Source organism: Epinephelus lanceolatus, chromosome 1 (assembly GCF_041903045.1).
Source record: "Epinephelus lanceolatus isolate andai-2023 chromosome 1, ASM4190304v1, whole genome shotgun sequence".
In the NCBI taxonomy this organism is placed as follows: domain Eukaryota; kingdom Metazoa; phylum Chordata; class Actinopteri; order Perciformes; family Serranidae; genus Epinephelus; species Epinephelus lanceolatus.
This window is the reverse complement of record NC_135734.1, coordinates 13,098,911-13,114,923: the sequence shown is the minus strand read 5'-3', so window position 1 is coordinate 13,114,923 and position 16,013 is coordinate 13,098,911. Positions and strand designations below refer to the sequence as shown.

Genomic DNA, 16,013 nt, shown 5'->3' with positions numbered 1-16,013 from the left:
CCTCTGTGTTGATGGATCATTGACTAAAGTCCACCCCTGCTCAGTTACACTGTACTGATGCGCGCGTGTGCCCATTCAGTCAGGAATCTATTGTTAAATTAAAACTTGTACATCAGCCCCCTGGTAGTAAATTAGCAGGCTTGTGGGGGGAGACTGGCACCGCACGGGCACAAATTTCCACACACACGAGGGTGCAGGGAGGGGACGTGCGCAATGGAGACCAGTGGTGGGAGGAGGGTGGTGGTGGTGGTGGCGGCGGTCATCGAGGGGAGGGGGGAGGTCTGTATCTTCAGCTCAGAGTGTGGAGGGAGGGCCCGCCTTGTGGCTTCCTGGCCCCCTGCACCGGACGGGTGTATTATAGATGCGCATCCAAGCAGCCGGGCGGCGGGGGCCACTGGACGGGTGCAATGTGACGGGGGTCGGGAGAGACTGGGACACAGCCTTAACCGCGCGGGAGGGAGGGTTTAACCATTAACCAGCATTAACCATTAAGGCAGCTGTGCAGAGCCGGTACCGTACATAAGGCGTGCGCACCGGCGTCCACGCCTCAGCCTGAGCGCGTTACCAGGAGGTGGAGGATACATCCAGCAGCCGGCCACGCGAAGTGCTTGTGCTGTTTATCACTCCGGTCTGTCCGCTTCTCCTCTCCGGGACTGCTGACACTGAAAGGTAACCGAGGAGCTTTTTATCTGACAAACTGCTGGACATTTAGCTGCTTGTTCATAGAACAGAGAGAGACCGGCTGTGACAGTCACGTAATCTAACGGAATGTGTCACTTGGCGACTCAAACTGCTCAGCACAGCTTGTACCCTAGGTGTGTGTACCGTATATGGTGATGATAGAGGATGGAAGATTCTGGTGCGTTTGCGTTTTTATTTTCAAGAGTTAAATACTCGTGGTGATAGTGGCAGTGACATGAGCCCGAGCCCGGTGTTGGAACAGAAAGCCCTCTGCCCTTGTTTAAATGAGCAGTAGAATAGAAAAGGAGGGCTCGTCTATTCAGCCCTGACCAGGGGAGCACTAATTTACGCCTTTGCCATGTTGGGTTCGGGTGGTATTGGTCCTGACTACTAAACAGAGGATTGTTTCAGCGGGGAAAGCCAAAGTCTATGTGCGGATGTCGCAACATGCAGGCGGATGAGAGCTGCGTCAGGTCAGCAGCAATCAGAGCAGAAGCAAGTAGATTGGCCTTCAAAATAAAAGTTTGTATTTATTTTGTTGAGTCAGGGCTGATGCACAGTTTGCTTCATGACATAGGGGGCTTAACATACTCTACCAGATTTGATGTTGTAGCTTTGATCACACACACTAGACATCCTCCTTGATCAGTCCTTGCTGATGTAAGATTCAGGATATTTTATGGTGACATGCTGTGGTTAGAGAATGGGAAAGGGTGCTAGATGTACCAGCACTCTCTGTATGACTGGTAGAGACATAGATCTTCCCACATCTGTTTCCATGACAGTGTTAAAAAAATGTTCCTTCATTTGACACTTCTGTTGCCTAAAAAGGAATTGCACATTATCCCTATTGTCTGAGACGGTCTGAAAATATTAATTAACATTAACAGCTTCATCCCAAATCCAAAAACTGGAGTGCTATAGCTCAAATTTCTGTTGTGATCACTTGGGTATAAAAACCAAACAATCATTCTGTGGATCCACAAAATCAGGGTCCCATGCATTTTCTATGAAGCAGCTCCACACTTTGTACTTGATGACACCACAAGTTTGAGACTAACTTCTCTCGTTTCTGGCTTTGACAGAAAGTAGCTCATGTTTACATATATCGATTTAACTTTCTTAGACCATGGGGATAGCATGCTGGCAAGGCTGTATCCATAACACTGAGAAGAGAGTCATTTATAAAGTTATTATTTTCCATAACACTTTATAAAAACTATCACAATATATATTAAAATGACTGCCTTGCATAGTGGAATTCTTAAATTAGGTGGCATTCCCCTTTAATTCCACTTCATGAATAAAATGGGTCTTTCAAATGAGGTTTCAAAATCAGCTTTTTTCCTACTTCTATAGGGGTAAACACTCAACACTCAAATTTACTTCTGCTGTACATTTACTTTTGTCACTTTGAATTTGCCTGAGGATAACAAAGGCTGTGCTCGTAATAGGGCCAGGGTATTTACTTTGAAAGATGTGACAGGAATTACTGTCTTTGCATTGTGGGTAATTGACATTAGTGTGACACTGTGTTACAGAGGATGTACTCAGCACCTCTGCTCATGGTAGCATATTTTTAGCTGCCGGGAGGAAATTAGGCGCTGAATGAAACTGTTTAAAACTCACTGTTGGTCTCTTCTCACTGCTGACACAGTGTCAGTGAGGAGTGAAGTGAGTTTCTGTTTGGCTTAGATGCTATATAGTCTATTGAAAGGACTGAGAGCATTTGAGATAGTCAGAATGAACTTTATGGGAGTTTTTGATCATCTACTAATAAGTCTAAATATTTTTCAAGAGTGTAGCAGTTGCATTATATTAATGTAGTGAGTTTATGCTTTTTGTGTGTTATATATTTTTAAAATATTCCTGAAACATCAAGATATTGTTGGTTGTTATACAATTTGCACATTAGCCTACATCCATCTAGGATTGCTGTTCTGTGATAAGGGAAATGCAAACTGCTAAAATGTCATTTTTTTCCAGGGAAAGGAAGCTTGAACAGCAGTTTTCAGCTCTTACATGTTGTCTTCTAGGCAATCCAAGCTCAGTTGTGCTGTAGTTAGTTGTTTTATTATGATTTAATTGTATTTCTGTATGGATAATGGCATCCACATTACATTGTCAGGAAACAGTCTTGATCTGCTACCTACTGATATTGTGAAATTAACCTGGAATGGAAGGGAAAGATGTTTAAATGTAAAACTGCATAATGAATGAATCTGTTCTCTTCCCAGGTGACTGTCCACTCTGGTTGGAGAGGTACTTTCCGAAAGCTGTAATTCAATCTTCATACTGCAGACCTTTAAATATCTCCCAGGAAAACCTCCCAACAGCCACGTGGTGTAAGGTGAGACCTTCCCAGCCCGGTACACTCACCAGTCTGACATGACCAGTGGGCAGAAAGCATAACCAGTCTGTGCTGCAATCTGGGTACTTCAGACCTCTGATTTTATTTTTTCTTTAGCTTATGCTGAACTGTTGACAAGTGACTGGAGGGGATTTCTGTGGTGAGTCCCCAAGCCTGTTGTTTTCCTCTCTTTTCTGTTTTGAACCAGTATGCTTTCTTCTTTTTTTCGCTGGCCTACCCTGAGCACCTTGCAGTGAATGGAGAACCTACTGGTTCTGCTCCCGAAGCACCGACAGGAACACGGGCTCTGCAGACACACGGCTGCATGTGCCTTGCTGCAGGTTTTTTCCTACAGTGTTTTCTCCTGGTCTTTAGTAGCGACCCCCACTACCAGTAAGCCTCTTTAATGGGATAAATCAATTGGACTGATCAGGTTCAAAACCAGATCAGGTGGACCGTTCCATTCTGACTTCCCCAAAACTGTTAGGCCAAGGTAACCTGACCTTTTCTTGTCAAGCACATTGTCTTCCCAAGGCTTCCGCATGGTACTTTGGTCGAAAGAACAAGACAAACTCCCTGACATCGACATGTCCTCCGGGGACATTGAGGTGAAAAAGGAGGGAGGCCTCCAGACCCCGGCCCTCCTCAACTCCAACTGCTCCATCCACCCGGTGATCCTTACAAAGGGCCCCGAGGAGGTGAGCCCAGGGTCCGGGGGTGAGTTCGAACTCACAGAGGTCACAACATTCACCGAGAGGGCTGGTGAGACTGGGGAGGATGAGGAGAGGGCGGAGATCGTGGTGGCGTTGGACTGCCGGGCCAACGCCAAAGGTCAGCGGGAGGAGGACGCTCTGCTGGAGAACGCAAGCCAGAGCAACGAGAGTGATGACACCAGCATCGACCACAGCCCAGAACCACCGGCACCCCTCAAGGAGACCTCCTTCTCCATTGGCCTGCAGGTGGTGTTCCCCTTCCTGCTGGCCGGGTTCGGGACAGTGGCAGCTGGAATGGTGCTAGACATTGTCCAGGTGAGTGATCCCAATATATTCTATAGAGTGAGCGCACAACATATATTTATGAATGTCCTTGGCTCTGATTCTAATTAGTAAATGGTCATTTTCAACATAACCTCACACAATGGTTCGTATGAAATCCTGTGAATTAGTGTTCCACAAATAACGTTAGGTCCTTAATGCAAAGTTAAGTGATTAAAGTGTAGTACAGAAGTTTGGTTTAGGCAAGTAATGTTACCATAGTTGGGTTTGGTAAAGGAAGATGTTATAAATGACACTTTGATATCACAGGATACCTAGATTCAGATGTCTAGAAACACTCATTCAACTTCAATCCAGTGAGCTGTCTCCACTTTATTCCCTTTTCTCACAGTCCCATTACCTCTGATAAACAACGGGAGCTACGTCTTATTTGAACCCCCCCGGTAAAGTTAATCTGACGTGTCACAGTTGTGCCTCTGATCAGAGCCGGTGCTCCAGGCGTGTGTGCGGAGTCGCACTGTGGGATGGGCCCCGGGAGCGTTTGAATGAACTGGTTTAACAAGCCCCGCTCACCTAAGCATGCGTCTGTCACTGTGCTGCTGACCTTATCTGACGGCATGCGTTTGGGGATGGGTGGGGCAGCCGTCACACACCGTGGGGCTATTTACATAACCTTTCTCACCTCTAAGGCCTGCCTGTCCTCAGGGCTGGCACATGCCGGTACCGTGTGTTTTAATATATGTCACACACCCTTCTGTTTGAAATCTAACTTGCTTTAATAGAAACAAGAATAGAAGGTGCTAATTGTAGTGCAGTGTGTAGCCAGAGTAACAACTCGGCCTCCAGGAAAAGATATGACTACTCTTTTTCCTTCTTTTCCTGCTGGCACACTGTAGCAGTCGTCGTCAATGTGCAGTGTCGAAATGCAGGCTAAAGTCATGCTAACAGGTCATATATTTCTTTAAAGTCAGCTTGTGATGCAGATAAAGCTGGAGGTGTCAGGCTGCCAGGAGACCAGTCCCAGCACATTGTGTACACGCATACTGATGCCAGCATGGCGGACCCCAGGAGCTCAGCACATTGAGGAAGCAAAAGAGGCAGGGGAATGAGTGTACTTTCTCTGAGCACCTGAAACGGCAGCTGTCGAGCTAGAGTCAGAGTGAAAACAAAATGCAATGTCAAAGCCTCTATTACCGTGTGGTTAGGTATCGTCACTAAACCAGGAATGCAGAGGTTTGAGGTCAAAGTTTTCATGCTGCCTCAACTTAGGCACCATGCTGCTGCGGTCTCTCCAATTTCCAAAACACTCAGCACACCATTCCTTTAGAGGTGAGGCTGGGAAAGAGGAGACATAGAAGGTGCAGGGCCTTGTCTTTCCCTTCTAGTCAGCCATGCTTGTTCCTGTGGGTAAACCTTGAGGAAATGCTTGCAGTGAGATGCAAGGGGAGGTCATCCTGAAACCAGTTCAGCTGAGCATCTAGCAGGGTTGTCTCGCTGCCTAATTCCCCTTCGATGACACTGTGAAACGCTAACTCAGCTAATCCCCCCCTGTCCTTGCAGGAAGGTAATTGTCTAACTCTCTCTCAGCCTCTCAGCCTCTCTCCCTGGTTTGGTCAGACTGAACCAGTTCTCTGCTAAATGTAAGCTTGCAAACTATAACACGCTAGAGCCTTCATTTCATGTGTCTGTCTGGTCTGCAGTTTTGAAGTTGCGGCTTGGACCGGTGCATGACTTGGCTTTTTGCATCACTCTCTATAAGGCTTCTTTGAAATGTGACCTCTTTGGTAACTTTGACTATGGACAGCACACACACAGAGCTCATGGCCTCATTCCCACTCAGGGTTGGCCTAGAAAAGACAGTCCAGGCTGGTATAGAGAAGTGAGACGTCTGCATAGTTCTGCTTAGTGACTTGGCAGCAGAATGACCTAAAACTGTCCGTCAGTCTCCCCCAGCCAGGGCTAGAAACTTAGGGCTCTGAGGGTGATCGGCTCACTTTGGTTACGCAGTAAAGGTTAGGTGTGGTTCATAAAGGTCATGGGGTGCTAGTTTTCCTGGAAATGCCAGTGTCAAAGCCAAATTGCTGATTTGTTATCAGTCACAAGACAATTTTAGATTCTAAAACTTACGGTTTCTTCCTCTGCGCAACAAACCAAGAATGCAAAAAAACTTGTTTGTAATATTTTTTTCTCAAATAAAATGAATCACGTGTATGTCTGCCTCAGTATCTAGCCATCTGTCCAGCGCCAAAACCAAGAAGTGGGACACAGCTTCAGCCTAAAAAACAAACAGTCTAAAAATACAGGCACTAGTAAACAGGAAATCGTAGTCGACACAATGGTTTAACACCAGCCAAGCCCTCGCTGCCCACCAGACACCATTTTGGTCCAACCACATCCACTTGCCTGGTTTTCCACTGTGAAACCAGAGCGTGGGCTTCTTCCCTCAGACTGAATCATCATTCCAGCTACTACTGGTTTCCAACCCCGGAGTTGTTCACTGGACAAAACTGATGCTCAAATTGTATGCATCATAAGTATTCCATTCATCCCAGGATTTTCCTAAACAATGCCACCAAACTATGAAACGTATAAGGAACAAGTGCAAGTATTTTTAAACTTTCATTGGTGTCCAACAATTTGTTTTAGCCCTTCTATTCATATTGGTCATTTCTTTCAGCCAAAGGTATTATGTCCTGACAATCATTAACAACATATCAGCTCACAACTATTAACACCTCATGCTATCCCAGACAGCTACTTGGTTAGGATGAGTGATAAAGATAGAAAGGATTAACAGGTTATAATGCTTTTGTGTTGTCCCAAACCCTGGCTAATCTTTCACTTTGTCCAGAATCCTCAGGAATCCATGGAGGGTCCTGTGTCACTTATTTGCACTCCCCTGGTCAGATAGTTCAAGCTTTACCCTTAACCTCCCTCATCTGGTCTCTGGACACCAGCAGTCCACATCGCTGGCCTCTTTAGGTCTTAGCTTAAGGGTTGATCATACTTTTTGTGTACATGTCTGGGAGATCCAGTGCTTCCAATGACAACTTTTCACCTGAATGCTCATTAGCGTGTCTGTCACTAGTAACTTTATTCTTCATCCAGATCTTGGAATCCGTCAACTCCACAGAGTTCAAGTTGACTAATTCGTCAATCAATTCAGTTAAAATAAAAAACAACCATTGAGCGCCGTAGGGGGACTAACAATGAGCCAATCAGTACCACAGACAGGACTAACGCTATTGTCAAGCTGTTACCAAGCATTCTTAAGCTGTGTGCCGGAACCAATGGGGAGTAAATAACAACAATGATGACCACAATGGCTATAAACAAGGAAGATGCTGCCATAAAGGCTGTTGTAGATTAACATGTCTCCTCAGTATCAGCCAACATTGTAGTTAGTTTTTACTTTGCTCCTTTCCATTCTTAAAACTCTAAGAACATACTGACATACTTAGCTTGTATGTTAGCATGGCTACACATCAGTGTGGACTTAAAATGATGTTAGATTCAGACAAATACATTCCTCTTTAGTGATTGGTTAAGGAAAATCAAATCCCACCATGGAAATAACTTACTGTGGAAGCAATGTCAAACTGATTAGAGTCGTTCCAATACAATTCCAGAATTGGAAATGCCTCCAATACTGTCTGAATGCTGGATTGGGCATCAGTAGCTACGCAGGTCCATGCACCAATCCGATACCACGCAAATCATTGATTAAGTACAGTGTAGTTTTACACCTGGATAAAACAGAAGTTTTCTCATTAATCAATTTTACTTTGCAGCTGTAAAACAGTAGCCTAGACAGAAAGTTGTGCTGTGCAGCCACTGGCAATACTGTTTCAGAGCAGCAAAGAAGTTCTGGTAAATTGTTTAACGTTAGCTGTGGCAATATGTCAACAAGTTGGCAATATTTTACACTGGATGGAAGCTCTATGGCATTCATTCCCTGCATTCATTTGATTGTGGTTCACAAACAGTTTAACCTGAGCCATGCCATACATCAATGATAGCAATCATTTGTCATTCATACAGGGTTAGTAATTTTTTTTAACACAGTAGTATCAGATCAGTTCTGGGTATGGGCCGATACACAAGTTCAGGTTGGGAATTGATATTGGGAAGGGAAGAGATGGTATCGGAACATCTCTACTGCAGATGGAAATGGAGTGTAATGAGTTGACAATTTAGGCAATTGAATGCCAATAAGGTCTTGCTGCATAGCTGATGTTCATCTTTCAGGTTCAGCTCCAGCACGTCCAGTACTTTTGACCCCAGCTATGATAGTTTTACCCTTCATGGCATGTGTTTGCACACGAGGTTGGACCCGAGCTGTCCCATCCATTGAAACAGACACCACCTGAAGTAGTTTCTGTGACGCTGCTGGAGTTGCGTTGACGTTGTATGCCATCAGTTATAACTTCCCACTTAGTACAGCAAGTACAGTGATCACAAATATAATTGGGCCATGTTACTCAACCGGGCAACCCGGCCCTTGTGGGGCTTGCATACCAGAGCTCCTATAGGTCTGTACACAGAGGTACTGGGGTTGTCCAGTAGAGTTCCTGGAACCGAGGAGGTGGCCGTGAGGAGGGAGGGCTTGCTTGGCTTGGAGCCAGTGTTCCATGGAGACAACAACATATATCACCACAGGGGAGGCAAAGAGGGAGATAGGGGAGTGAGACAGAAGTAGAAGAGAGAAGAGGGGGAGAAAGCTTGAAAACATGCGGCTGTGAAATAAGAGAGGAGTGCTCACAGAGGTGCTCACAAGGCTGCTGGGTTGGCAGAAGGCAGTGAGCCAAGCTGAGGGGCTGGCTGTTGGAAAGGAGCTCTGCTTGGCCTGATGACAGCAAGGGGATAGACAGAGGGAGTTTAACCCGCACTGGAGTTTTGGTGCCACGCCTACTAATACAACACACAGTGAACTGCAGACGACACCCCTTCTCAGTGCTGTACATCTGGATGCACAGTGGGAGCAACATAGCGAAACAGAAACACAAGCTTGCTGGTGTGAGAAATGCAGGCCAGCAGTGTTTGTATGTAGCTTCAGCGTCAGCTACTCCTCTATTTTCCTCCCCTCGTCTATTTTCTCCTACGCTTTTCTTTTCTGTGTCAGCCTTGGTGAATATTGATTCAGCTCTGGGCAGGCTGGACTGTAAGTGCTGAGGGCCTGTGGGACTGGCCCCAAAGATAAGCACTTTTACTGGAGATAGGTCGATGGCCACAGCCTCAGCAATAGCATTGTCTCTGGCCAGTAAACCACAAACCTGCCATCACTGCATGAACTCTAATGGAGGCACAGCAGAGTAAAGCACTTCATGACGGTGACAAGCCCAGAGACTCACAGGGAACCTACCTCTCAAGGGCTGGCCAGCAGCCAGGGAGGAGGTTGTCAAGGGTCAGGTCTAATAACACCAACTATAAATTTCATTGAAGGCCATATACTTGGATCTGGATGCATAGCTGAGCAGACACGTTCTCTTGCATGTGCTAAACAGGATTTGTGAGTCTCTCAAGCAAGCCCACCACCTGCCCAGGTTGCCCTTTAGATTTAGCTGGCTTAGCTCTTGGCTGACTTTGGTTCTGGGGTTAATACATTAAGCAAAATATATTGTTTTATGCTGAGGTTGGCTAAGCAGCAAGGCCACACAGGGTGGCGATTGTCCTAATGCTGAAAAAGCTTTAGTGATTTGCCATACTTAACTGGATTTGTTGTTAGTATTTCCACCTTGGTGCATGATATAATATGGGTTCTCTATCATCATGGTGCTATTGTGCCATTTTATTTCACTTGCACCTGTTTACGCCTGACATTATGTTCATTTTAGCCAAATTCAGTTTTGGTGAGGGGGTGTCCACTGTACGTCATTTTCAGTCAATGCAGGACCTGGGGTAGTGATTGCTTTGAGCACCTTACTTAGCATTTTTACAGCAATCATAGAAACATGAGATGTTATTTCCTGAAGTTGACTTAGAACAAAATGTAGTCTACATTTCCGTCCATGTCATCCATGCATTGTGCCATTTTTCTTCTGCTGCTTTTCATGGGTGTAGCAAGGTAGCTAGCAAGCTCCTTTGCAAGATGATGTTCCTATGCCTAAAGCTTTGTTAGGCTGACTCTGACTAGTAGGGAAAGCAGCCATTAGCTGAAAGCTACAACGTCAGACCTTTAAATCACTGAACAAATCAAATGTGTGGACAGCAATTAAGAGGTCTGGAACAAGGCTAGAAACTCTAAAATATCTTACGAGAACATGACTTAGAACTTTGTACTTACATAAAAGGTCACTCCTGCAGAGAAGGATTATAGAGTAATTATGAAGATAGAGGATTCCACATTAGTGTAAACCACCCATGTTTTTTGACACGAATATCAAAGGTTCTATACATGACATTCAGACCATCGTCCACCCCCCAGTTTCCATTTACTATTAGCTCTGTCGGCAATGTTGCTGCTGTTAGCATCTTTAGCTGCTAGCCACTGGCTCAGCCACCGCCATGTTGAGAGCTGTGTGCAGGCAATCCCAGCTCAGACTCTGACTCAAAGATGTGCTCTGAATGTATTACATTTTTGCTTTAAGTAATAACATTATTATCATAACTAGTCATTTGTAACAGACCATTTTAATGGGATGAGGCAGCCCACTCTCCTTGTGTTAAATGAAGATTGGTGGGTAAAGGTGAAAGAGGGGGATCTCAAGGGGAAGGGGAGAATGGGAGCCAGAAGAGGAGGATGATAAATCATTTCAGCATGAAGTCCCAGTGACCTTGATCTTGTTAGAGGAGAGCAGAGAGCTGAAATGATACATAGTGTAAAAGGTCTGTAGAGACACACTATCTGGTCCATCATACAGGTCTGGTTTCACCACTGAATCAATATTAAAGAACAAGGTCGCACAGGCTATCTGCTCCCAACTAAGGATAGATTCTATGTATGTATGTGACACTGTGTGTGCACTGTACCTCTGTCAATCTAATATGTCCTGTTTTAATGTGGCACTATGTTCATTATGTCCATGTTGTGTTACTGACATTACATGGTGGTCGTTACAGCACTGGACGGTGTTTACGAATGTGTCAGAGGTGTTCATCCTGGTTCCAGCGCTGCTGGGGCTCAAAGGCAACCTGGAGATGACGCTGGCCTCCAGACTTTCCACAGCGGTAAGAAATGTGTGTGTGTGAGAGTGTGTGTCTGGGTGTTGGTGAGTTTTTACCTTCATCTCAGATATTTTCTAGTCATCCCAGAGTATCAGGATGACTCTGGTTGTATTCTATCATATTATTCTATATAAAAAATAAATCATCTTATCTGTGAAGTAGCCAGTGTATAACAGCAAATTTCTCAAATCCTAACCTTGGAGATTTGTTTTAATTGATTGTGGTTGAGTAAAGTGTGAAGTTAACTATCTCATATTGCCTGGCAACCCCTGTCAGACCCATGAAAGCAGATTGCTCCTGGGGTCGGAGGTCATATTGACAAATGTGACCTTGGTTTCGGACAAACTGATAGCAACATTCCTGTCCCATTCTTTGTTTTTTAACATTTTCTGTGGCCATGCAGCCTGTTCACCTCAGCACACAGGTTGGTTTTATCTGAATATGTAGTTCACCTCAAACATCCACTGAATAGAAAGAAATCATTTCACCAATATATATTTTGCATATACTAATTTTAACTAGCAGTTAAAATAGTCAGCATGTTCAATCCTATACGCTGGTTTAGTCAAATGGTGTCGTAGTTGACAGACAGTATATAAAGTAGATAATTAAATAACATAATGCTGATTGGGCTTCTGCTCATATTAATGTCACAGTATCTGTGCTTGTGAGAAGCTTACTGTGTTTGATTCAGCCAGATTGGTCTCAGTGGGCCTGTAAGCTTCTCTTAGCAAGAGGAGCAGGCTTCTTGTCTTTAATTGGCTTTTTAAAAACAAAACCAATTTCTTGAATTTGTATTATGGTGTGGTTCTTGTATTGTTATAACTAGCTGACTTGCTGGCTATCCATATTCATAGTTTAGATGGTTAAATGGTGTTATGATCTGGCTGCAGCTCCACTGAGCTCTTGGCTGTAATGCTTCACTCTGAGCTAACATGGCCATTGTATAGTCTTAAGGGTCAATGACTGGCAACATTGCTGACCAGAGGTTTGCAGCACACCCTACAGTTATGAAGGCATGTGGGAATTAGTCCAGTATTGCTCTTAAGCGCACCAATCCTCACATTCTTTCCACTGGCCTGTGGGAAACAGGTGACGAAGCTGATTAGCATTGCTAACAGTGGCCTACCCTGCACGGGGAGCTCAACCCAGCCACAAAATAATCTATCCTAACAAGATATTTAGAATTACACTCACAGTTTTCATGCCTTGGAGCACACTAATTATCTACCCTGACGTCATTAAGTTGCCTTAAATTGCTTATGATGACAGTTTAAAAATGTTTCGTCATCGTAGCCCCTATGTCCCCACTACTTTTCAACACAAAGTGATGCCCTTGCTCAAATGTCTATAGTATGCTACACTGCCCAGTTGCCAAAGAAAATGTCAGCATGGTACGTTTCTGCAAACCACAGTTTTGTTACATTTGTACATTTCATACATTTCGTATCCACATTTCTAAAGTGGCATATTATATGAGCTGACTCTGTCACTGGGAGGTGGAGAGGATGGTGGATGGCGCAACACCAAGATGAGATGTCTGCCAAGCTGCCCATAAACAACAAAACCATTTCTTTTTAGTGAGTCACTGCTGTGTTTTTAGCAGCTTATTAGGCTCCAAAAACGGGTGTTTTTATAGCAACCCGTTCCTGTTTTCCCAGGCGTGAATGTGCCCCCAAAACTGGGAATTTCAAGATGAACATGACCTTTTTTAGCCATAACCAAGTGGTTTTTGTGTCTAAATTCAACCACATGTTAACCCCAGTGTTGTTGAAACATAAAGTTTTATCTGCTACATAATAATGTATGAATGAAACATATTTGTGTTTGGCAGAAATGTACAAAGCAAATATTTTATCTGGGGATTGGGTTGTGCTATGACAAATCCACAATTGTCACAAAGTTTCCAAATCCTAAAAGCATCAACTATATTGAGTAGTAGAACAGTAATTACCAACATTATGTGATTCGGTTAAGGTCATATTATTGTATAATTGATAAGCAAGTTGACATTGTCCACATTTACACTTGAAAATTGAAAATATCTATTAGTAGTAGCTACAGCAAAACGTTCAGTTGAGACTTTAATGTTAAGACCTGCATGCACATCACTGTCAGTGTCATGTTGCTTAATGTTGCACTTTATAGACATATATGTAGCTCAAATATATCTTTTTCAGTTTTTCAAAATAAAAGACCAAATTCTGGCTGTAGATAAAGTGGAACTGAGAGTGACAGTATTTAAGTTGAATATTTGACGAGACACCACTGTTGATTTTTTTGTTCCAGTTGTTCTCAGTTAGTTTTATGTTTAACTTTACATAATTACTTCTGTATTCAGTCACAGTGTCACAGATGTGATGGTGAATCAATGCCAGATTAGGAAGTAGATTCAACAATGTTTCACAAATGCTTCAACACTGATTTAACAAATTGTCAGTGGTTGTTGTTTGGCTACGATATTAAATCCGGAGCCTGTGTGGCTCTTTTCAAAGTAACAATGTCTTGACATAAATGACCTTAACATACAACATACAAATTATGATACAAGTTAATTTTACACGGAGCAGCTTGACGCAACTTGTGTTCGAAATGGTTTCATAGTTTGGAGTTCAGTACAAAAGGATTCTCACATCCATCATCACCAAGTAGGCCAGAGTCTGGTGCCTGTCCTGAGACATTACCGTTAGCTCTCTGCTGGCTGGCCCCAGCAGGACCACGTTTCTTTCCATGCCGTCGCTAATTATGAGCAGATTAAGACCACTGCAAGTTTCCTAATGCGCTTATTACTGAAAAAAAATAATGTAATCCCTGGGACTGGCTGGCTGTAGTTTGAGTTTTCACTTCACATGACCGTGTTTCCTTTCTGATTTTTTTTTTCTTTCTTTTGAACCTCTTTGTCTTTGAATATTTCATTGAAATGAGTCTTGTCTTTGTAATTTCTCATAATTATTTATTTGAAAAAAGAAAATAAGCAGTTTTTTCTCACCTTGTCTTATCCCCTCTCATGTCATTGATTATATGTATTTGGGTAATGATACTTTATGGATTAGTGGAACTTGGCAGCACCTGCGTTGCAACTGTTTCCAAATTGCAAAAAATGACAGCATTGCCCACACTGTAATCAGAGATTACAACCACTACAAAATCCTACTTTATCCTCATTTCTTAGATGTTTCAACATATTCACGTATGTTCAGGCTCCAACCGCGTAAACAACAGATTTTCTCCGAAGTGAACGAGTTGAGAATGAATGGTATTATTCAGCTGAAAAACATAGTGGTGCTTTGAATCGTATTTTAGCTTTTCGTCCGTCTTATGTCATCCATGAATCACTTTCACAACATTCACCCTGCTCCATCTCTGTGATGATCCAAACATCACTAATCCAATCGCCCACACACACACAAACACACCCGAAGCTGAGGACTTGGCGTCTCCATCGCACATCATCACATAACACCAGGCGACGCTTCTGCGAATTTCTGAGCTCATCTGTGGACTGAATCGGTTTGCATATTGTTGCTCTAAAAAGGAATTATGCTATGAGTTTCAAAAGCTTTTCAACTCTTCAAACGTCTCCTTAGCTGAACTCCTGAAAGGTTTTGCAGATAACAGTTCTGTCTGAGAGCAACAATATGCGCCTCTTTGCATTAGGGAGTTCACTGTGAGTCTATGATGTCCCCAGTGCTCTGCACAGGCTTAGGCTTTCTCTTATCTCTCTTATCTAATATTTGTGGCAGTCTGCCCCGTGTGAATGACAGCATGACTGTGGCAGCAGGAGGCATCCATGCACACGTTCACATGGAGCTAATGGGTGAGGAGTATGCTGGCATGGTTATAATGCTGGGAGATACACATGTCGTAATGACGTACAGTCCTAAACACATGACTGTCATGTCAGTCAGGCTTGTGCATGTACCCTGTCATGCTGCCAGATATAGTCGTCAAATGGGCATGGATTTGAGACATTTGAGATGGATAGGAAAGCGACACACACATGAACACACACACACACACACACGCTCCTCCTCATAGTGCTTCTAATGGTATTTGCAACAATCCACTGCAGATGAACAAATCCAACCAATCAGAGCTGATGAGTCTCTAACGCAGCTGTCAGTCATGTCAGTGACTGTTCTTGAACTGTGGTCAAACCATCAAACTGGGCAGCGCTGGTCTAACACTGCACTGGTCTTCTGTTTTCAGAAATTTCAGAAAAATATTTTAGTGCACTGTTTAGCTGTAAAATGGAAACAGTTGAACCAAAATCAAGCACTACCCACCTGCCAGAGCAGAAATAGGCAATGCAGTAACACAGTCTCATGACTGACAGCTGCATTAGAGACTCCTCAGCTCAGACCGGTTGTTATCCTTTTATTATTAAAGTTAACCAACTGTAGCTTTAATTTTGTTTATGTTGCGTAATATAATAGCATGGCTAACCTTTTAATTTTGCCCTACTTTAGTATCTCTAATCCTTTGAATATTGTTTGAACATTGCATTTGTAAGTCAGTTAAAGGTCTAGTGTGTAGGATTTAGTGGCATCTACCGTTGAGGTTGCAGACTGCAACCAACTGAAAGTTCTCCTGTGTGTCTGGCGTGTAGAACTACAGTGGCAAATGCAAAAAACATGAATAGCCCTATCAAGAGCCAGTGTTTGATTTGTCCATGCTGGGCTACTGTAGAAACACCATGGCAGAGTCAGTGAGAGGGGTCCTGCTCTGCATGTATATAAACACCTCATTGTAAGGTAATGAAAAAACAACGATTCTTAGTTTCATTTGATTATACACTAATAAAATCATGGTTATGTGTGTCA

The 16,013-nt window shown here is 43.6% G+C and overlaps 1 protein-coding gene across 2 annotated transcripts in view; it reads left to right on the top strand.

The window, feature by feature from the left end:
- The first annotated feature begins 203 nt into the window (after positions 1 to 203).
- slc41a1 (solute carrier family 41 member 1) overlaps positions 204 to 16,013 on the top strand; it is a 28,813-nt gene continuing 13,003 nt past the window's right edge. Inside the window, exons 1-3 of one of the 2 annotated variants that reach the window (XM_078176112.1) lie at positions 204 to 669; positions 2,919 to 4,059; positions 11,086 to 11,193. In XM_078176112.1, coding sequence (XP_078032238.1) covers positions 3,574 to 4,059; positions 11,086 to 11,193 — 594 coding nt within the window. In that variant the 5' untranslated portion in view covers positions 204 to 669; positions 2,919 to 3,573. The remainder of the gene's footprint in view (positions 670 to 2,918; positions 4,060 to 11,085; positions 11,194 to 16,013) is intronic. The other variant, XM_033626859.2, reaches the window with a different exon arrangement.